At 38.9% G+C, this 23,899-nt stretch overlaps 1 protein-coding gene across 3 annotated transcripts; it reads right to left on the reverse strand.

Moving 5' to 3' along the window:
* Positions 1 to 1,437: 1,437 nt before the first annotated feature.
* Positions 1,438 to 21,386, reverse strand: TMEM242 (transmembrane protein 242). Of its 3 annotated transcripts, none has more exons than XM_090135655.1 (4): positions 21,142 to 21,377; positions 19,745 to 19,845; positions 16,298 to 16,435; positions 1,438 to 2,536 (listed from the first exon to the last, which is right to left on the reverse strand). In XM_090135655.1, the coding sequence occupies exons 1-4, from the start codon at positions 21,251 to 21,253 to the stop codon at positions 2,438 to 2,440; spliced, it is 450 nt and encodes a 149-aa protein (XP_089991781.1). In that variant the 5' UTR covers positions 21,254 to 21,377; the 3' UTR covers positions 1,438 to 2,437. The 3 variants fall into 3 exon arrangements, with proteins under 3 accessions (XP_089991781.1, XP_089991783.1, XP_089991782.1); XM_090135657.1 differs by lacking the exon at positions 1,438 to 2,536 and adding an exon at positions 9,827 to 10,923 and having other exon boundaries at positions 21,142 to 21,386; XM_090135656.1 differs by lacking the exon at positions 1,438 to 2,536 and adding an exon at positions 14,547 to 14,721 and having other exon boundaries at positions 21,142 to 21,386.
* Positions 21,387 to 23,899: the final 2,513 nt, after the last annotated feature.

A 23,899-nucleotide genomic window follows, 5' to 3' on the forward strand; every position in this document is an offset into this window, starting at 1 on the left:
CTCTTCCATGTTTTATTCTCATACTCCCTTGATGCAGAAAGAAAGTAAAAGGTCAGATTTTTTTTATTATTATCATTATTATTATTATTATTATTTAATAAATGAGCAATTGAGTAGTCGCTGGACCCATCAACTTTTTTGGTCCAATATCTACTTGCAGAATTTAAGTCTTGAAACCTGATTTATTTATTTATTTTTGTCTGTTGCTGTTTGTGGCTTTATTTGCTCAGTTGCATTAGCCACATACATTAAGGTGTCTAGCTACTACTTATACGCTATGTGCTTTTTCCTTCTATCTGTACAGAGAATGGCAAATTTTCTAGTGCTTTGTTGTGGTTTAGGGTAACTGTGCTAAATATTTTCATAAAAAGAGCAGCATCCCAAATTCGACAAAATTTTCACCTAGTGAAAAAGAGTTGCACAGTGCAAAGATTAAAATTCCTGTGAATTTCAGCATGAAACTTGATGTACTTTTAAATTATGATTGTACTCTTCTATATGAGCCTTCATCTACAGAAAACCCATTTCTAGCCAAAATCACACAATAAAGCTTGGAATAATATGACAATCTATGAATTTCTCATTCTTTGGAAGATGTTTTGTGCAAAGCCTTTTATCTTAGCACTGGTTTACTACATCATTCTGTTCGTGTCCTCTATATGTGATATACGTCCTGTTTTAAAGATTTGTTTGCAAATTTCACAGGCAGCTGGCATGGTTCAGATGATTTGTAAAATTCCAGGACTGGTCATTCACTGCAGCACAGAGTAAGTCACTCTCTGACCACTCCTGTCTTTCTCCATTGATGGTACAGGGAGCTTGGATGACTAACTCAGATGAGATTTTACTGAAAGTTAATTTAACAGATAAATCCAAGTCACTTGAGTTCCACCTTAAAAACTAAAGTTGGTCAGCTTTAAGAGCATAATAAGACTTGCATTTATTGAATTTAGTTCAGTACCTGATCAGTTTTAATGGCATGGCTACATGTTAAACTTGATGACTCAGCACTAATATGCATAAGCATAGGCACTACAGGCAATCCCCATGCACACAAATAGAAATATGGAAATAGTACCATTGCTCATGTGCATAGGATAGCAGCATTCACAATTTATTTAATACCGGATTACAATAATCAAACTATGGAAAAGATGTCATCTGTTATACTTCAGTTGTGTTAAAGATATTATTCTAGTGCTGTCATGTTTCATAGGAAAACTACACTTCTCTATTATTTATCTGACATATAAAGTTTTTTTTTTTTTTTTAACATTCTTTCCTAGAAATATAAAGATTTAATCACAAAAGACAGGTTCTAAGCGGACTTTATTAAATCTGGCAGCTGTTTTAATTGGAATGTGTGCAACTGATAAAAAAAGCCCTGATAACTGAGCATTCACTCAACAAAGAATTGTTTACTGGTACTAATTTATTTTTTTATTTCTGCAATTTTACAAATCTCCAGTTCTGCAAATACAGTGTTTGGGTACAATATATTATTCTTCTTAGTTATGCCTATGCCTCATGAGATTACTGCAGTGTGGAAAAATGACACAATGCTTTTCCTAATAGAAGAGCCACAGGAACCACTAAAAAACACCCCCCAGAAAACACACGCTTTGTTGGCTGAAAATATCTGTTGTGTAGGACAGACTGGACATAACACTATTTTATATATTTTTCACTTACATTATTCATACAAATATAATAGATTTTATACAGACGGTCAGATTCACAATTGTGGGATCCAATAAAAAAGCTACTACTGAAAAAATAGTGACTTCATTGAGGTCTCTACTGCTGCTCTGCAGAGGAGCTCAGCAGGTCATTACTTCTGTATTTGATGTTTTAAACTTTCCAATCAGACAGACAAAAACAGCTTGTTTTAGACACTTTCTTTTGATACAACTTTAAATACTTCCTTTATTTTTAGAAGAGTGCACTGTAACCTTTATCTTCAGGCTCACTGATGGACCTTTTATAATTATCTTGATATTTACATTCCTAATGATGCATGTAAATGGCACTGAAAGCATTGTTCTTTGTTTCCTTGAAAAATAACCTAAAATTACTCTTTAAAGGCAGGATGGGATAAAAGTTTATTGAGGTTCTGTCCTTATATATTAACGATTAAAGCTGTTGGTTTTTTTAAGTCTTCATAATGCAATGCCTTTTTTCAAGTTGGAACCAACTTACCTTGGAAGGATCATTTTCTCACAAATCAGCCATACCAAACACACTGAAGAAATACAGTATAAATTATTATTTTAATTATCTTGCCACTGAGATGTTAACTTGGCATCCCCAGGTTCAGTGAACTCAATTGGTAACTTGCTCAGTCTGATTTTTTTTCTCTTTCATTCAGATGAGACTCTTCTGATGCTTCTGCTCCTTTTCTTGCTGAAAAAGCTATCTCCAAATGCTTCTGATTCTTTCACTTTGATTTAAGTAAGTCTTCCCATTCAACGGTGGACTCACTATTTTTAGGTATTGCTGGAAACATTGACTGCATTTTAGTTCGGAATTCTTTCATCTATAAAAGAGGTTAAGAAATAAAAGTAGTCAACTATTAATAAGAGGCTTACTCCACAAAATATAGCTGTTTGAGGTAAAGAAGATGTAAAAAGGCCTTAAAAATAACAGCAAAGTAAGATGTTCCCTTTAATTATACTGGTTCAATTAATTAAGTGGGAAAAAAAAAGTATGAAAGGGACCCGCTACAAAATCCCACATCTAAAGAATCACACTGGGGTGTCTAACTTGGACCACTTGTCTGAATGATTCACTACTATTATATGAGCTATTGTGTGAATATATATATATAAATGTTAATTTTTTTTGTTTGTGTAAAATTACTTCAATAGAATGCAGTCATATTTTCAACGCAGTGCCTTATTCTGCACTTTCTCTAGATTGAAGATCTGTTATAATAGCTCTGTTTGAGGATTTTAGAACAAGATTAAAGAAAATGTTCAGCTCTGACAGTTTTAGTTTATCCAACAGTATAGATACAGGTGATTAAACAAAATCTTATTAAAATTTATTTATTAATAGACAGGAAAAGAAAATTCATAATTATACATAGGACCATGCTTTTCTTTCTTGATTGATAAATTAAAATGTGTGCTTTGAAAAAGAAAGATTGCTGTCTTCATATTCTACATATTAATGCATTAAAATCAAACACCAAATCTATATTTATGGTAATCATTTTAATGGCTGATTCTATTGTTTTGTCAGGCCAGAACTGAGAATTAATTTCATTAAAAATCACTTTTCTTAAAAGTTGCTGTTTAGATTTGATGGGTTCTTTTCTTCCAATATTTTTACATACAAGGGCTGCTCCAATTATCTCCTATTTTATTATGTTGGTCCACGATGCACAAAGCAAGCTTGACTAGAAAATAAAATATTACAAGTCTATTATGAAAGAAAAAATAAAAGTATCTAGAAAGCACCAAAACACTGCTATCAACTGTAGATTTAAGAATACTCAGACTTCTCTCAGAATGCTAACTTATGTTCTGCAGGTAAAAGCAATTCATTTTCTGGAAAAGCAATTTTCCTTTAGCACATAGACAGAATTTGAAATATCTAATGCCTTTTTTTGTTCATTTTTAAGACCCTGTGATGAATTTCTTCAGCCTTATCTTCTCAGATTCCGATGCTTGTTTGTAAAACCATTTTGCAAGCAATGCCAGACTTAATGCCATCACTTTGCTCTTGCAGGCATCTACATCTTTTTCCATGACCCCTATCTATACAAAATATTTCTAATTGTAGTTCGGAGGCTTGACTGTTTTACATTTTTATTCAGAGTTTCTTCTTTTGTGATTTCCATGCTGAACAGTGAACTACTTTAATAAATCATAATACTAAGCTGATCACCAGCGTGGATTGACTTTTCAACATTATGCCTTAGGTTGTCAGCTATTTAGGAAAAGCATTCTCTACAGTGACTGTCGTGGACCTAAGAAGTACCTGATATCTTCTTGGTGTGTCTAACTGGGGTCAATTTGTTCACAATACAAATGTCACAGCTGCTATTACTTGACATTCTCATTTCAATGCAAGTTAAAAATCCTACATCCCACTATTTCTCTCCACAATAGTTTTTGAGTAATACATTAAGCAATGTAACTGGTACTTCACACAGATTTTTATTATTTTTTCTCTTTCTTCCCAGTAAGAAAGTGCAGTAGGGTTTCACTAGAGCTTGGAATAGGATTTCCAAGGTATTTCTTTCTCATCTGCACCACTAATGCCCTCAGATTTTGAGTTTCTTCCTCCATTTCCAAGTTGTGCTAGTTACATAAACTCAATGTATTTTCAAATCTTGGCCACTGTCCTCCCAGTACACAAAGCTCCTTTACAGCTCCCTAGCCACACTGCCAAAAAACACGGAGAAGGCTTCAAAAAACCTTCCTCTGATGGAGTGGGACCATAGACATAAATCATGATGAAAACTGCAACAGAGTTCCTTCTCTCCCAGTGTCAATGTCTGCTGCTTGTGAATCCTTCTAGTATCAAATTTTAGGCTGTGACTTCTCTCAGTCATTGACCATGCACTCTGTACCTTGGCTGTTGACTGACCAACCTGTTTTTAGAATAAATTTGGCCTCCAAACTAACTCATGCTGGCCTCGCATTTGTTCTTGATTGCATTTGGTTGGTAACATCAACCCAGGCCTATGGCAACTTCAGAGAGTCCCTGTTTTTCAGCAAAGATACAAATGAGTTATCCTGTGAACTGGATTTCCTGGCATCCAGTCAGCCTCATGCACTGGAGTGAGCTTCTTCTGAAGATGACTAACCTGGCTTTATATTATATGAATATTGCACCCTGATTAATGAGGGAAACCTTGCAATTCAGAACCCGTGTCTTGCCTTGCCTTTTTTTCAGAAATTGCTTAGAAGGTCTCTTCTCTGTCCAACCCAGAAGCCTCCTGTATTTCTTCCAGATTCCATAATACACATGCCAGTGGTCTCAAATCAACAAGCATTAATTTAATTAGAAAAGCTAACATGCCTACGTACTAAATACTGGAACGTTTAGTAGTAGCTGCTTTTTTATGATTGTCAGACACACTGACCCTGGGGCAGTCGGCTCAACTGTGATGTCCCCAATTAATAGTGTAGTAAAATGTGTGCTAAAAGCTGAATGTATTCTACCTCTTTTGGCTGCCTTCCTGATCACAGACCACTCACTCAAACCCTGCTTCTGAATCCAGTGGCACATGAACGATTTGTAGCACATTTCCTGATTTAACATTCCAGCATCCTCCGTTCCTGGAGGCAACTCTCAAAAGTGAATTTCACTCAAGTGATTTTTTTATTTTTAATCACAGACATTGCAAAGCTTGATACTGTTTTTCCTGCCAAATAAATTACAGTAACTGCTCCACCTCTGACTGTCAGGCTTCTTTCTAAAAGGGTATCATCTACCTTGGTGCATTAAATAATCTGTAATAGCTACAGATCACTGTTATTTTCCTATCTTAACCTAATGATCCTGCCTCAGGTGGCAAAAATACGGGGACCTAAAAGCATCTTGCAGTTAATAATGTCTTTTTAATGTACATCGTTGACAGAATGTCACACAAAAATTGGGATAGCACTATTACTGAGAGCACTTATGTGGCCGTTCATATTAAAATGAATGGAAGAGAGGCTAAAAAAAGTCTGTTTGAATCCTAGAATGAAAGTCTTGCAAAGAAATGTTCTCTTTAACGTCTGACATTCATAATAGGCCAACCCAAATTCTAGGAATTATTAGTTTCCTATTTTAGTGCTTGTACCAGTAAGAACTGCTTACATTATCTTCCAAGTGAAATGAGGTTAGATCCCCTGAACTGGAATACTGACTGAGAGCACAACACAGCATGTCCACGTCTTACATTCTCATCAGTCACCTTTCACCTCACAAGGAACCCGAGATGAGATAGGCTGCCTTGGATTTAAGAACATCAGAGAGGATTGTTCTTGCTACCTTTTCCCAAATCTCAAAGTGATTGCTGTTGCTCTTGTCAGCTAACGCTTACCAAGGTCTGCATACAGAAATAGCAGGTTATTTGTGGAAAACAGCATGCACTGAACCTTTACAGCACTCCAAGAGCAGAGCAGACAGCCTGCTGGCTGAAGGCAATTCTCTGACTGCCACGGTAAAATGGAGTGCTTGTTGCAGGTCACCTTGTACCAGCTTGTACGCTGACCTCTACAGTAGGCACAGAAAGTAGTGCTCTGGTTCATATTCTTAGATCTTATACTTCATTGGCAAAGGTGTTCAGGTTACTCAGAGTCCATGCATCTCTCATTGGTAAGGCCCTGCTCTACATCATGAGCACGTTGCAGTAGCTTCACTTCAGTCCAATTTCTGAGTGAATGGCACTTAGCTCTCAATATTGGGATTGTTAACTGGTAGCTTGGAAGTCTGTTTCTACACCTCTGTAGTAAAAGAAAGAAGATGCCAGACCAGTAGAAAAGCCTAAAGAAAAGAAAGCTGCTGTGATTACTCTGAATTTAAAAATAATAATAATAAAGGAGATGCTTAGCAATTTGTGCTCAGTGGGAAAAACTGACTTTCATTTATATACATGAGGGCAGTAGTCTTGTAAACTACAATCTTAAAAAACAGTTACTTTCTTATACTTAGAGCTCTATGAGTATGCCTTAAAATTCTATGAATAACTAAGATGATTTTTCTGAAATAGAAGGCCAAGAGCTGAAGTTGTTCTAGTGAATGATTTCTCAAAGCAGACAATGTTAGTGTTTCAGTCTCAAGCCTATAGCTATGATGGTTGGAGTGGATGATCTTGAAGGTCTTTTCCAACCTTGGTGATTCTGTGATTCTATTGATTTCACCAGATGCTGGTGCAGATCTAGATGCTGCATCAGACTTCCAAACAAAAATAATAGTACAAAGTTTGGATTACACTTGCTTGTTGCAAAAGGCTTTCATATGATGCAGAAAAATTGAGTGATTTTTTTAAACCATTGACAAACATTCCATTTGTTTCTGCAGAGTCTTACTTTCAAATCTGGGTGCCTGAAAAGGACATCCACGTGATTAGTCTTCTATGGTGTATTACTCATTTCTCCTTAGTCATCTTGCACAATTTGAAAAATTAATGTAATCTACAATTTAAAACAGTTAAATATGTGACTGTATGAAGCATGCTAGTTAATGGACCCAAAGCATCAGGATGAGCATTCCCACTGCACAAGCTCTTGTGTGCTGTAATTTGGATTTCTGAACTGAATGAAAAACATGAATTGTCTGCAAGTAGGCAGTTCTTTCAAAAGGTAAACTGAGTAATTCTTTCCTCTGTATGACCAGGAATTCCTAGTATGTGTTATCCAGAAATGAGGGCCACGGCTGAGAAAACCAAATCAAAGCCTCAGCCTTAAGCAATTCACAAGACTTGATGCCTGGAATGGGACTGAATTGCGTGCAGGCCACACGTTGGAGCTCTTGCTGCACACAGAGCCAGAATGCGGACAACCATGCACTTTCAGGCAAGCAGAGCAACCTGCATGAAAACAGGAGCACATGACTAGGATGGCCATGCTGCCACACTTGAAGATGTCATAGTACTGAGATGCAACATAAAAACTTACACCAATCAGGTAAGCTTTTATTCAGATTTTAGTTATATATTTGTAGTTTGCATTACACAGAGCCAAGGAGTGTGCGGATCCACTTGTCTACTTCCAGGCAACATCCAACCAAAGACTGAGTGTTGTTTTATTCTATCATGGAATCGCAAAATGGCTTAGGTTGAAAGGCACCTTAAAGCCCACCCAGTTCCAACCCTCTGCCATGGGCAGGGCTGCCCCCCATCAGGTCAGGCTGCTCAGGGCCCATCCAACCTGGCCTTGAGCTCCTCCAGGAATGGGACACCCCAGCTTCTCTGGGCAGTCTGTGTCAATGCCTCACTGCCCTCTGAGTAAAGAATTGCTGCCTAAGATCCAACTTAAACTTCCTCTCTTTTAGTTTAAAGTAATTTTCCCTTGTCCTACCATTACTACATTGTAAAAAGTCAGTCTCCCTCCTGTTTATAAGCTCCCTTCAAGAACTGAAAGACCTACCTAACTTTCCAACAGTTTGCTGTCAGCTGACATTAAAGAGTCTCTTCCAAGACAATGAAATAATTCCTCAAGAGAGCTACAGTTACCGTCTTCCTATATTCTTGAAATACTTACAGCTGTCCCTACAGACAATGCAGATGTAGCAGCTTTCCACTAAGAAAAAGATGATCTTATTCCTTGAATAAGCATTCTGCATTATCAAGTACGAGCAAAGTTTCATAGGTTCTTTGATTATATATTCTACTCCTTCTGCAAAATAAAAGCAGTACATATGTGTGGAGGCAAGTTTTCTCCACACCAAACTAATTAGATAATACAAGCAGTACAGACAATACGTGTATAAATAGAAGGAGGAAGTGTTAATTTGTACTGGTACTAAATCTATAGGAGGATTAAATAAAACTAAAATTAAAAATAATAGCAATCTAGGAATGACTTTAGGATGATCCTAGAATGATTCTAGTAGATACACTGCTTTCAAGCAGCATTTGGACATCTACAAAACAGTATAAAAATTTAAGCTTCTGCAAAATGTCAGTATTTGATTGAGATCTGTACATCTTAGTATTTTTTATGGATGCTAAAAATTTGTGAAGACTATGTCTCCGTACTTACATTTTTAAATCATCCATCCCTTAGACCCAATACTCATTTGTATTTATAATGTACTTGTGACTACAGTCTCAAAAATATTATCAAATATCTCCCAAAGTAGATGGGGTGATGGTAGTATTGTTTTGCTTAAAATGAGTATTCAGAAATTAGATTTCCTCTAGATAAAAGCACCTTGTGTAGGAATTGTCCTTACCAACAAAACCATAGTAAGCATATAATCTCTGTATTGTGTTTAATTGCTTTAGATGTCTCTACACAGCTGTGCAATTGTGTTAGATTGTTAATATTTTAAAGGTTATAATCAATGAAAAAGGATATTTCATTAGGAGTCACCATAAAAATGATAACTAATATTTTGTATCTATATTAGTCACAAATTACTAGTTCTCAGTATTTTCTCAGCTTTCCATAGAACAGATATATAAGCAACAAACCTACGTATGAATCATCCTGGCCCTCTTCCCTTGGGAGAACAAATGCTTTCATTTCTGAGGAAATTTACTGAGGGCATGAAGAGCAAAAGGGCTCTTAAAGCACAATTTATCTTGCTTGTTAATTGTTCCGTGGCTCAGTTTTATTGAAACACTTTTCTTCTTTTAAAAAAAGGTTCAAAATCCCTGTTATTTAAAAACAAATTAATTCAAAAGGAACAACAAGCATTCACAGATATGTTCTAAACTCTGTCAAGTATTCTATTGCTGCAAATTTTTAATTTAAAGAAAAACTGCTTATCTAAAGTGAGGATTTACAACTTAACTTCTAGAAAACTGTGAAATATTTTCGAAGGATTTGGTCCTGTTGACTAATGGCAATTAAATTGTAAGCAAACTGGAATTCAGCTTAATAGGATTATCGACATCAGTTATTCCTGTAAAATAAGCACACTGAATGCAAAACAAGTTTAAACAATATACTGCTGACAGTCAGCTATGTGAGAATCAGACTCTGCAACTCTCCAAAGTCAGCAGGTTGAGGATTAAGAAGAACGAAACACTTGGGGATAGAGGGATAGGTCAGGAAGACCTTTTTGAAAAACAAGGAATAATTTATATCACAAAGGTAGACCGTATGCATTTTATTCATTAAATAAAGCAAGGGGTCACCACAGTGTGTATCTTGCTTGTACAGACAAGCAAGTATGTTTCTGCCTTTCAAAAAACATCAGTTTAAGCAGCAAAGGAAAAGGCAAGAGACCAGATAAATCACTCCAACTGCAACCCTGCTTTGCTTTAGGCTTTTAATTTATTATTTTACTATAACGTTAGCTTAATTAAAGATCAAAATGAAGCAATATTACAGAAATAAAACAACAGAATTTGGGCCTTGTTCAGAGACAAAATAATATATTTTTCCTCCGTTTCCAAGACTATGCTGTGACCATAAATTTCTTCAAGTATTGTAACTGCAGGTCCCCTTTAATCCTCGCAGACACAGCTCTCTTGTCACTGCAAATGGCAGTGCTCTATGTGCTTTCAAGGACATACCTGAGACTAGAACTGCCTACGTGCCACTAACTTTGGACAATTTATCATCAGAAAATAATTTATAAAGGACTATATGTCCTTTAATTTCTGATCAGTTCCCTCTGACTTCTGATAACCCTATGCTTATAAATACATTGTCTGGGCAGCTAGTAATGTAGGAGGAGGAATCACAATTCTATCAGGTGTGACCACTGATCTGAACATGAAACCACTGCTACAGTACGTTACAATATTTATTAAACCATAAATTTATATCATAGAATCATAGGCTCATTTGAGTTGGAAGGAACCTTTAAAGGTCATCTAGTCCAACTCCCCTGCAATGAACAGGGACACCCACAGCCGCTCCAGCCTGACCTTGAATGTCTCCAGGGATGGTGCATCCATCAACTCTCCGGGCAACCAGTTCCAGTGCCTTGCCATTCTTACTGTAAAAAAATATTTCTTATATCCAGTCTAAATTTCCCCTCTTTCAGTTTGAAGGTCCTCTCACAACTGACCCTACTGAAGAGACTATCCCTTTCTTTCTTATAGCCCTTCTTTTAACATATACCTAAGTTTAAGCACATACTTTAAAACTTTTGTTGGATCAAGGCTAGCCTCTAATGCTCTACTGCCTAATGATTCAAATTAAGATATAATGTTGCTCAAACTAAATTACATCTGAACTCATTTTAATACAGACTTTGAACTGTGACTTACAAACAACAAAAAGGTATGGCAGACCACAGCATCTGTAGAACAGAGACACAACATCAGAAAGGTTTCATTTTTTTTATATCAACTTCTCATTCAAGTCAACTGAAATAACAAGGTTTTAAGATTTTTTTTTTTTATTTCTTTACTTACAAAAATTTTATTTACTGAAACATCATTTATTCTTAAAGATTTCAAAATTCATGAAGTATTTTGTATAGAGAGTAATAAAATAAGATGCTTCAACTATGACTTCTTAGATATAATGAAATGAAAAACATGCCAAACCCATTATTTTCTACAGAATTATTTTCAACACCTCTGTGTTATCCATCAGGATATAGTCAGCTCACTGTACCTATATGAAAGTTATTAGATAGTAAATATACTTGTTGTTCAAAGTAGTATGTCAGTTGTTAGGCCTGTGTTTAGTATTACATACATTCTTCTGTTCTATGAAGTGCCTCATAGTGGGAGGCTGCAGGCATGTCTGGGTGAGCACTGGAGTTCAGACCAGGAATGTGCTTTGGTTGTGAATCTCCCAGTTGTCCATACTGGGCATGAGCTGAACAGTCTCAGAACACCCCAGATGGATGTCTTTAGGGTGAAACAAAACTGGAGGTATGTTCTAGGAGCACTTCTAGTGTACTCCAGCTGCAAACAGGCATTCACATCGTGGGACAAGGCTAGCGTCAGCTCAAATTTAAAATATCCCCTGGAATGGTTGTAGATATTAGAGCCCCAGGCCCAAACTGCTTCATTGGCCCAGTGCTGCTGGTCACTGACACTTGCTCACACCGACAGAACTGCTGGACCTTGACATCAAAGATGGACTGCTTTCCTAAGAGTTCACTGGAAGTTAGTTAAAAAGTCATGCTAATGACATGTTAATGACATGTTAACAACATCTGGATAATTTCTGCATGGGGCCCAATGTACGTGAAAATAGAAAACAATCAGCTCCTAGGATCTGAAAGTGAAGATTTCTCTTTTACATTCATGAAAAATAGAATTTAAACTATTATCAAAACAAGTCCTCACTGACCCATCACTTCTCATTTTAGGGATAGGAGCTCACTGAAATTTAGTAGGGTTTATTACTTAGTACCCTATTCAAAGATGACAACAGCAACAACTGCAGTCAGGGGATCTTAACAACCCATTCTGAGACTGCATAAATTTTTTATATCCCTTACCAAGACATAAAGATCAGTTTCTTACTCTCACTCCTGAGTTTTCATGCTAGCATAAAAATCGGTAGGCTTACCACCTTTATCAATAAAGCCATTTAAGAGCTGAAAGGAGGCACTGTGACAGCAGTGTTTTAAGAACATTCTAAATATAGTGGCTTTCTCTTCTGCTACCAGCAGATGTAGCTGCAGTGCAGAACAAACTACAAACACATCCCCAAGCCCTTTAGCTCTGTGTAGGAGGGTCACATCCCCTGCCCCTCTCGCACCAAGTCTGCTTTGCCCAGGCAGGTGTAGCAGATAGGTGTCTGATAATATAGACTTTTTTTCTTAAAAAGAAAAGACAACAACTACACATCGCATTGTAGCAGACCCATCGCTGGGTTTAGTTTTGCCCTTTTTTGGTGTGTGGAAGATGCTCACCACCTCTTCCTATGCAGGCAGCTATGAAAGGCCTCACAGCAGGCACACTGACTAGCATTCATTCACACCAGCTCAGCAGTGCACTGTTTCAAACCAGAGCGTGGCCAAAGTGAGCAGGGTTCAAAGGGCAAACACACTGTTGGCTGCACTTCTCCAAATTTACTGCCCACCTTTGCCCTTCTTCTCCTGCAGAGTCAAAGCAAGCTGTGGTGTGTATGACCTTCAGCAGTTCACATGGGTTAATCAGTCAGGGGTGGAACTGCTCAGTAGCACAGCCATTCCTGTGAGATCTCCGACCCATCATATCTGATTTTCCACTGTGGCTTCTTGTCAAGATTTACTCCCTGAGACAGTATTAGGCATTAAACAACACAGCAGCTTGGTTTCACTAGACTCAGAACTCTCCTCCAGACTGTAAGTGAAAGTCAGTCTTCTGCTCACTGGAAAGGACAGAGCATGTGGATGGATTTGAGAGCACACTGGAATTAATGTACTTTTAAGTGTGACAGTTGAAACTTTTTTGTTTGCTAAACAAAACATCTGTGTTGTTTACAATTAAAATTTTATTATGCCTAACAATACTGAAACACCATATGAGCTGTTGATAATGTTATCATTATTACCAGCAGCTCTTAAACAACTGAAGTCAGTGCCCAGCTGAGAGAGGACAGCATCAGGGGCAGACCACTAATCAGCACATCCCAAAGGCAGTTGGTTATTGCTGAAGGCAGTAAGGTAAAGGAACAGGGCAGCAAGCTCTTCTTGTTCAGCTGCCAAAAGTTTAGTTATTAAGATCACAAAAGTTCCAGGCATCAAGATGAATTGAAATTTCTCTAAGGTCATGTATAAAACAGCACTTTCAGAGACTAACATTTGTTTTAATGTCAGAGCTTTCAAATATACATACAGTGTGCTTAGCTTGGAATTTTAACTTCACATTCTTCACAGCTGTGGCATGGGGAACCTGCAGTTGTTACTGAGTAATGGAGTTCATAGAATTAAACTACGCTGAAGAATCAAGGTATTTATATTCAGGTAAGCCTACAACAGATTTTTCTCAAGTTGCTCAACTGAAATTAAAATGCTCATTTGAAAATATTGGGACTAACATAAAACCTGCAGTAGCTTTTGTGGTCTAAAAAGTTAATGTTTAAAGAAATCTTATTTTACCATAACCCCAGTAAATATTTTCACACAAAATTAAACTTATTTTTGTGACTATCTAACAATTATTAGTTTTATGTACAAGATACAAATGTATCTTGTTCATCCCTAAAAGTTAGCATTGGAATTGACTGATTGCTAGTATATTACTGCTGGCACAGAAGCAGAGATAAAGAATTTTCAAAACTATTGTGCTTCTCTGAAATGGGAAAACCCTTTCTCAGAATTAGCATATTCCTAGGGATCCTGAACTAATGATGTGCCAGCCAGCTCGTAATACTTATTTAACCTCAGGTGCTCATGAAGATGATACTTAATGCATAAAAGTAACATCTTCCATGAGATAGTATTTCCTCCTCAGTGTTATGTTAAAGCAGCATGCAAAGTGTTAACAACAATCAAAAATTACTTGTTCTTTAGAATTATATTTCCAGAGTCCCTTTTCTCTGGTCATCAATATTTCATCTTCAAGACATTTCTGCTTTTAAACATATATTTAACACATACAGTAAAACAGGATAAAGAAATGCATGGCAGAAACTTAGAAATGTAAATTTGCATTTATGCTATAATGAGTAGCACTATCATATGAGTTTCCTCCTTCCAATTTATGAATTTAAATCCATAGCGAAAGCAATAAATATGTCAGTGAAAAGCAGAGGAAGAGGGTGGTTCAAAATTATTTGTAGCCTCAGCCTCTTGACAGAAATCCACTTCCTTCAGTGTCTGCAGTTCTAACTGTGCCACGCTGTTAAACAAAAGCATTCTGCATAAAGAAACCAATACCAAAAGGTGTTTGCAAGAGTCTCTTAAGTTTGCCCTATCTCCTTTCAACACTAAGGCAACACAGAATAAAATAAAGAATGACTTTCTGATGACAAATGGTTAGCATTTGTTAACACTGCTGCTGTGCCCTTATGACATGAGATCCTGCTGTCAGACTGTGACATTTCCTGCACTTAGCCACCTCAAGCTTGTGTTCTTCTTCCCTGTCATATAGTCTTGGTGAAAGCAGCCTCACAAGAAAACGAAGCAGCTGTGTGTCCGGGTCAGCATTTTCTAAGGAAATAAAAATTAAGGCTACTGACAAACAGTTAATGTAAGTTGCTGACTAGCGTCACAGTGTCCTTCAGCAGGACCAGAAGTACTCTGAGTGAAAACAAGAATCAGCAGCATGGCGTGAAGTGAATCCTATTGGCTGATGATGTAGGTGACAGTAAATTCAGCAGGCTGCTAGATTGCATAGCTCAGCACACAGTATAAATTGGTATGCCTGCTTTCTTCCTTTTTGTGCTATTCCTCTACTGCCTAACAAGCAGGACTTGAGCATCTTACATCCCGTTTTCCTTTATTGGTTCTTACTGAGAATCAACATTAGAAACTAAGGAATTTGTGCATGCTGGGACCAGTATGGTTAACTGTTGAGTCAGGGCCTGAACCACTGATTGAGCACCTGGGGAAAGGACCTGCTCAGCCTTGGGAGCACAGATGAAGGCAATTCAGCTGTGTGACTGGAAGGGGTGGAGCCTGGCTGCACCCTTCTTAGACCTCATATAAGGGCTGACTGCCACTGGGGAAGGATCTCTGGTTGGAGATCCCTTCCTTGTGGAGTTTCTATTGTGAGCCTAGATCTTCAGAGATGGGTGAGCACTTTTTCTTTTTTTAACACCTTTCTATTGCATGAGTCCCTTTGTCATCATACCTCTTGTATCACTGTTCTATTGTGTTGATGTTTCTGATTGTCACAGGACCCAAATGGCTAACTCACAGGATTCATTAGCAGAGTAGATAGGAAGCGAGAACTTGAATTAAGGTATTAATGAGAATAGCATTAGGGTGGAACAATATATTGCTGCTCTTAGTGTTGGGAGATCATGAAATGTTCTGCTGGAAATAGAAATAATTTTTCATAGAAGGTAAGGGAAGTCTATTCATTCCTACTCCTTAAAAGGAAGTGGAGTTCTGCCAGCTGCAGGGTGTCTCTTCAGTCATGGCTCATTACTGGGGGCAAGCCAAAACGCTTACATAACTCCAGTGTTCACGCTCAACATAGTGATATAGTAGAACGTGAGAACTTTATTAAAGATAGCTTTTGCCCCTTGAGGCATGCAGGTACTTCCCAAGTTTCTTTGCCTTGATGTGGCATATCATGGAACATCACACTGTTACACGCAAATCCTCTAATTTCTGCCCCTTTGCTCCTTACAGAAATGCACTAGGAAGAAAGCTATCTTCATCCCCATTTTTCTTACATCCTCAATGTCCTGATGCAGAAAATAGACAAATAGACAGCTATAAAAAGAAGATTTGGGGGTAGCCTTCAATTCAATGAGCAAAGGATGCAGAAAGTCTGCAGCCACTATTTTAGTCTCTAAAGGAGAACACTGACTCTTGAAGAACTTGAAATGTGTGCAAATAAATACAAGCAGGACAGAACAGTTGTTCCCCCTAAAGTGTCTTCTCTGCAATATCCCATTTACAAAAGATGCAAAAATGACTTTCCAGACTGCACAGCCCTCTGGTTAGTCACTGTACATGTTGAGAATCAAGGGTACTGCCAGGTTGAAGTAGTACAGAATATGATGAATAATTCTGGAAAAAATACAGTATTTGGAGAATCGTATTTGCTACTCACACTGTGAACACCCAGAGCCTTCCAGATGGCAAAACTTAGTAATCCAACTCCACACCATGCATACAGAGAACCCCATCCTAGGGCACGTAAGGCCAGTGATGAGCCGCTCTCAGGTAATGCAGCTGTAGCAGTGATACCCTAGGGAAAAAAAAAAAAGACCAAGGCGAAGTGAACAACAACTGGAAAAAAGAAAAATAGAAATGAAACAAGTTAACTTATTGCTCCAGAATTTTTCTTCTCTTGCCAGTTTATGTGATGCCATAGAAACTCTTGTTATGGATGCCAGCAGGCCCAAAGTGCAAGCAAGTGGACGTATGAGCTGCTTTCTCACCAGGAACAGCTTTCATGATTGTCAGTAGCTTCTGGGGAGTTTTAATACCTGAAGATGCTGAAATGAACTGTTCAATAGGCACAAGAATCTGATAGTTATCACACTACTCAAAAGCTGCAACTGGACTAAAAAACAAGACAGCTGCACTGGAACACAATCCTTCTATAGAATTGATTTTGGTATGATTTCTTCAGGTGTGGTGTGAGTGGGGCATGACCGTTAGCCTGTAAATCTTTATCTAAGCTCCTGTAAAAGTAGATTAGGAAAGTGGAGGAACCTATGCATTTTTCAGCTTGATGTAGGATGTAACAGTGACCAATTTTGAGATGCTGCAACTCTGAAGGAATTCTAGAAGCTGTTTAGGAAAATTTTGAAAGGAACAAATAGCAACATTAAGCCTCATTTCCCTGCAGAGTTCACTGAGTGGCAACAAAGATAGCACTATTCCATTTTCACACTTCCCATTTTTGTCAGAAATAACAGTGGGTGTTTTTTGAGATTCTGCTGCTTGAGTCTTCCATGAGATGTGTTGCAAAAATACAAAAAAAACTTGGGAAAGTCATCTCAGGCCAAGAGGAATGGAGTCTCAACCATGACAGACTCCCAGCCACAATGAAAACTTTTGTCACAGCACATCAGTATAGGGTGCAGCTATGAAGGGCTCATACACATGGTGGCTCACATCAGTCAGTCCACACCAAATGGCCTAGTTTGCTGCTAGCCAGCCATTCTTGGACAGCAATGCCCCCTACACTGTATTTAGCTGCTACAGGGCAGCTTCAGTCCCTTTCAATTTCTTTCTTTGATGAAACTAAATGCATGTACAGCGTCTATCAGAATGGTATTTGGCCAGTGAAAAAGCATCAGTAGTGGTTGGATTTCTTTTTTTTCCTCTTGGCTTTGTATTCATCAAAATGTTAAAATGATCCTCAGACAGTGCTCAGTATTAACATTTGTCCTTTGGATATGGTTCTGGGCAGTTACCAAGGACAAACACCAACATGCAAAGGACACAACTAAAATCCATTTTATTTCTCATTTGTTCTGATTTGGACATCCCAAAGTGGAAGCTGTTAATAATGTTAGCTATGTATATACACACAGATACACAGGCACAAACAATAGCTCTCTAACCAGACCATTAAACCGAGTTCTACTATTTTCTTCCTGCAGCTACTGAACTTTCCTAACTCTTTCAGGAGAGATTGTATTGAGTAGATTTAAAAATGCTGATGATTTCTGACATTCTCCTACCTCAACAGTCAACGCATACACAATGTGTAGAATTTCCATTTGGAAGATAGAAAAAGAATGGATGAAAATATCCTCTACACTGAATCTTTAAATAGGAGTCATTATCTGTGAAAATTGCTGGCGAAAATAACTCGACCACTATTTAAATGCTAGATTGTCTCAAAAAAAAAAAAAAAGCGCTATGTGGAAATGGTTGATTTGGTTTCACTAACAGCAGTCAAAAAGTGTTCTGTCTCAAGCTGATTGCTAAAGGATGTTAAGTATAAAGATAGGGATTACTGTAAACACCACAGTTAGTTATAAGATTATCCAATATGCTGTTCAGAGCATCAAGAAAGCTGATCAAGAAATGCTAAAAAATTAAGAGGACAACAGTAGAATACTATGACAGCATGGGGGAAAAAGGTGTAACTAAGAAAAGAACATTTTTAGGAGAACAGAATTTTAATCATTAGCCTGTTATTCTATACATTGTTTTCTCCCTGTTACTGCTCCAATACTGGGGGGGAGGGGAAAAAAACCTCTTTGATTTGAAAAAAAATAAGCTATTGAACAATGCTCAAATCTTCTTACAAAAAAACCAAAAACAAAAAACAAGGCCAGTAGAATACAGGGCAGGATTTGCTGGTTTGTTTCCCAAAATATATGCTACGCACTTAATTTATTTCTGGAGGACATAGGAGCAATGATAAAGGCCTCAATTTTCCAACTATCTCCTTGTGGACAAGAATGTGTCTGAAAGGAAGCTGTGCCTAAAATAAATATATTCAACTTCATCAGTTTATAAACTATTCTAAAACTAAACACCCGGAAAAATGATGGTAAAATTGGACATTTCTCACAAGAAGGCTGCTGCATCTGAGCACTTAAATTTAATACACGTTCCCCCTTCCCAAAAGATGTTTTAAACAAAAGTCTCTGCAGTGGTTCCTCACAAAACAGGATGATGTAGTAAAAGTTCTGAGTAAATTTGGGGTCTGGTTCTATAAATGCTTACTTAATTTCAATAACATGGAAGAAGTTCATTTTCAGCTTTATCTCTCTCCCATAACACTGATGCTGTTCTGTAAGACAAGTCTTGTCATATGGTCTGAAAGCAATCATGAAGCCAAGATGATGTGATGCTACATCTTCCCTTTTAAATTGCTATTTATTTTTTTTCTCCGATTCATCTATTTTAATTGGTCACAGACTGTACTGTGTTTGTTTCTTATTTCTACTCTGATTTTTCATGCTGCAGTTTCACTGACACAAAAGCTGGCACAAGCCAGCAAAGATGGTGAAAGAAGGGGTCTTGCATTTCTTCCCAGCATTCATTCTGGGATGGCTGGACTACTTCTTTGACCAGCAGTGCTGGTTTATGTTTGCTTGAAGTATCTGTCAAGCTATGGCTTCATCCTAAATGGAAAACATATTATTTCGGGGTCAAATGTCTAATATGGATGCAATTACCCTTAGTTATTTATAGTTATGCTTCTATTACTGAAATAATGTGTTATTTTTAATAACAGGCAATGACCTGTACTAACTATAAATTTAAGTAATATTTACCTCTTTGGTGGCAAAACCTCAGAGATCCCCTATAGGCAGTTACATAATTCATAAAGTCTAGCCTTCCCTTTTGAAATCACTCGCCTATCACACCTTCACAAGAAGTATCATTTTCTTTCTACACTTTGCAGTATTTAAGTTGAGCAACCAGAAATCATACACTATTCCTAGCAAACGTTTAATGAAGTCTAGTGCTCTGGCCATCAACTCTGCACAGCCAAACTGTACGTATATCTGCATAAAGTGCTTTGTAGTAATGCTTTGTTTTTTTCCTGTGTATAAAAACTGGGAAACAGTTTAAATGAACAAACCTTACTGAACCAGTTTGGGTTCTTCTTTTTTGCCATGGCAAGCGTGGTGCCAAAACCTGCTATCATTCCTGCTGTAGCAACCGTACCTAGAAAAATTCCACCTGCCAAGAAAAGTTTAAGACAAAAAAATTAAGATCTTATCTCTTAGAGGGAGGAATAACAAAAAGCAACTTGTTTTGAAAGCAACACCTGAAAAAGAAAGGTCTGTTAGCATATACTGAGGGGAAAGGAACAGTTGTCTAAATTATTTATATTAACTACCTATGGTAAGGAGGAAAGCATATTTTGAAATGGAGCCTTTTGAAAACAAATAGCAAGCATCTATTTGCAAACTGCACAAGGCAGAAGTCACCCACATCCCAGGATGCCTTTTCACAGCACTTCCAAATTCTCATGCTCCCTCTGTAGCCTCACTCCAGAATCAGGATGCTAAAATCAGCTCTGTGTTCCAAGATGTGCTTTTCCTGCTGCACCACTGGTGACTTCAAACAGCCATCTGAAAACCTGCCTCGGAACACTGTTCTGTAAGTAACACGTTCTCTTTGGCATTGTCAGCTTTATGTTCTAATCATCTATTTAAAAAACAAACAAACCTAAAAACCAACAAAACCACATGAGCTTCCTTGAGATACAAAGTACTCCTCGCTGCCAGATCTTCTGCAGCCACTTGGGATCTGCTTCTTGCATTGGAAAGGGACCTGCAGCCATATCAGACCACTTCTAAGAAAAGGCCTCCTATGGACCCTGAATGCACTGTACAGCACCTGGCTCACACCAAAATGCCCTCAGTAGAGGCAACAAGCTCTGCCTTTGCAGTTGTTTGATACCCAGCTTGTCTTCTTTTCCTAACAGAAATATCTGTTGAGTAAAAAAGTTTGAATATATATATCACTTGAATAGAAGGCAAGAATCAAAATCTCCTTATGCCAGGTCTCGCTTTCTAAAACTTAATTGTGATATTACTGTGATGGAGAAGTTTGCTGTAGCTGTGTCAGTGAGATGTGCGGAGGACATGCAGCCTGGGATCAGGAGGACCTCCAACAAGCTGACAGAACACAGGGTGCCCACTGCATTTTACGCTTCAAGGTCTGCTAAGCAGCAACATTTTCCCGATTACAGAAATAGCAACTGGCTTTTAATTAATTTCTGCCCAAAGAAGAGGAGGAGTTTGATGCACAGCCTCCAGCCGTGGGACCTGGGCCAGGAAAGCACTACAACGAAGAGAAGCACCCGGAGGCAGTGACTGAGCACCCTCCGCCCGGGGCGGCGTCTCCCGACTCCCGCAGCCCGCGCGTCCACAGCGCGCCCTCTCAGGGCTCAGCCACGCACGCCCCACGTGCTGCCGCCCGCCCGTGACCCGAGTGGGGAGGGGAGGAGAGGGGAGGCGCTTCCAGCACCTTTAATGAGGAAGAGCTTGTCCTGGGGGGCCGCAGTGCTCCCGCGGCCCCGGGGAAGAGGCGTCCCCAGCGCGGGGTCCAGCGGAGTCGCAGCCTGCGGGGAATCCCCCATGGCCGGGCTGCGGGAGGACGCGGCGGCGGCAGCTAACCCGGAAGGAAAAGGAGCGGGGCAGAGACGCGCGGCCGCCCTTCCATCTTCTCCTCCTTCTCCTGAGCTGCGCAGCCGCTGTGGGCGCCCGTATATGTGGGTGGCGTGGGCTTACCCAGTGACCTCGTAACTCGGGGGTGAATGAGCAGAAGTCGCAGCCTCTCGTAGAACACGGCTATACGAGCACGCTCGGAAGGGATTTCTATGTAAATCTCAGTGACAGCGTCATGGACTTCACTAAACGAAACTGAAATCTTTGCTCCCAATGAATTTCACTGAGCTGTCTTGACGGATGTCGTTGCTGTGAGATACGTTCCGAGGTTCCAGATTGCGTCTCCCGTTTTAAACTCCGTGGCAGAGTCACTGTGTCAGTGCGCGCTGCTTCCCACAGCAGTGTGGGTGACTGACGTACGGCTCGGATCTGGCACCACACCGAGGGAGAAAAACACATCTAAACAGAGCACAAGCGCTTCTTCCTCACTTTCCTTCTTTGAACCTCTTCGTGATCGTTTATAGTGTGTATCTAGGGGTCTGATTGCAGGGGATTGGGTTGCTAGGCAAAAAATCAGTATTTTGGGAAACTTCCTGGTCGTGGTACTTCTGCAAACCAATCCGAAGCCGTTTCCTACTAATGCATGTGCTATGCCAGTGGAACAGCGTTTCACACAGCGAAGCAGCAGTTGTTACGGAATACGGTTGTTACTGCCGTACAGCTGACTCATCAGCCCCAGCTCCGTTTTTGAGAGCACCTCACTAACTGCCAGTCTTCCTCCATTAGGAGAAAGCACCCCAGGGTCCTATATGTGAAAGGGACCTTGGTGTACTGATGGACAGTCAGCCGAATATGAGCCAGCAGCGTGCCCAGGTTGCCAAGAAGGCCAACAGCATCCTGGCTTGTATCAGGAATGGTGTGGTGAGCAGGACTAGGGAAGTAATCCTGCCCCTGTACTTGGCATTGGTGAGGCTTCACCTCGAGTGCCTTGTTCAGTTTTGGGCACCTCAGTACAAAAATGACATTGAGGTGCTGGAGCAGGTCCAAACAAAGGCAACAAGGCTTGTGAAGGGCTTGGAGAATATACCTTGTGAGGACAGACTGAAGGAACTGGAGCTGTTTAGTCTGGGGGAAAGGAGGCTGAGGGGAGGCCTTATTGCTCTCTTCCAATATCTAAAAGGTGCTTACAGCGAGAGTGGGGTTGGTCTCTTCTCACTGGTGACAGGTGACAGGATGAGGGGAAATGGCCTCAAGTTGCGCCAGGGTAAGATTAGGTTGGATATCAGGAAACGCTTCTTTACAGAAGGGGTTGTTAAGCACAGAATAGGCTCCCCAGGGAGGTGGTTGAGTCACCATCCCTGGATGTGTTTAAAATTCGTTCGGATGTGGTGCTCAGGGATATGATTTAGCAGAGGGTTGTTAGAGTTAGGGTAGTATGCTTAAGTTGTGGTTGGACTTGATGATCTTTGAGGTCTTTTCCAACCTGAGCAATTCTATCATTCTATGATTGTGTGTTTTGGAGTAGCATTAGCACTGTAATTCTTTATGATTCCAGCACAAATAATAAAACCTCTTGGAATTTCAAACAGCAGGGTGACAACACTAAGGGAGGATATACCACTTTTTGTTTTATCTGACAGCTACAGCAAATATGATATAAATATGGGACCCCGGGCAGCCGGATCTAGTCGGTAGCAATACTGCCCACAGCAGGAGGATTGGAGCTCAGTGGTTTTTAAGGTCACTTCCAGCCTATTAATCCATTCTGTGATTCTAAATACTATATATTAGTATTTAGATGCTATTAGTATGCATAAAGCTAAAACAATGCATACATTTTGATTGTAAATTGTGCCAAGACCACCACTGTATCTGCAAGAGGAATCATTGAGCTTTGAGAGATAATAATTTGTTTTTTGTCTTTGTCTTTGATGATAAAATCCTAGATAGGTTTTCTTCTTAGGATAGTTTTTTTGAGTTCGCATCAATCAGTAAGTCACTTTCTTTCAAATCTCCAGGACTAGGAAGAAAGAGATGAGAAAAAGGAATAATAATGTTATTTAATCTTGATTTGAACAGTGCCAAGATTCTACATTTAAGAGAGTCAGATAAGATCTGTCCCTATTAATCATTCACAAAGACTTAAAGTAGGGCATAAAACCTATGAAATCCACTGTGTCTTTCTGAGGAACTTAAAATTCTCAGTGTTATAAAACAAATTGTCTTGCTTTAAAATGTTCAGCAAAATTATGTCCATTGACATTGTTATATAACTTAATATAATGTAATTCTTTCATGTACAGTTTACACAAGAGCTTTGCATTATCTCTTCTTCCTTCTCTGTCACTGTTACAGCACACAAGCAAACAGAGTGATCTACATATAGCTACTCAGAAACAACCAGCTATCTTTTCTAAAATTGTTATCTCTTTCTGAAAGTAGACACGTTTTCGTTCAAAAGACCAATTTTAATGATTCTGGTATCAAATATTCAAAGCTTCTTAAAATGAGGCCATGAAAATATGTATGCAAGTAAGTAGGTTATATAGGTGATGGTACAGTTGAAGCATGCATTGCTTGTACTAATTTAATTTGACTACAAGTAAGAATTTGGACAG

The sequence above is a fragment of the Phasianus colchicus genome, chromosome 2 (assembly GCF_987193195.1).
Source record: "Phasianus colchicus chromosome 2, bPhaCol1.hap1.1, whole genome shotgun sequence".
Classification (NCBI taxonomy): domain Eukaryota; kingdom Metazoa; phylum Chordata; class Aves; order Galliformes; family Phasianidae; genus Phasianus; species Phasianus colchicus.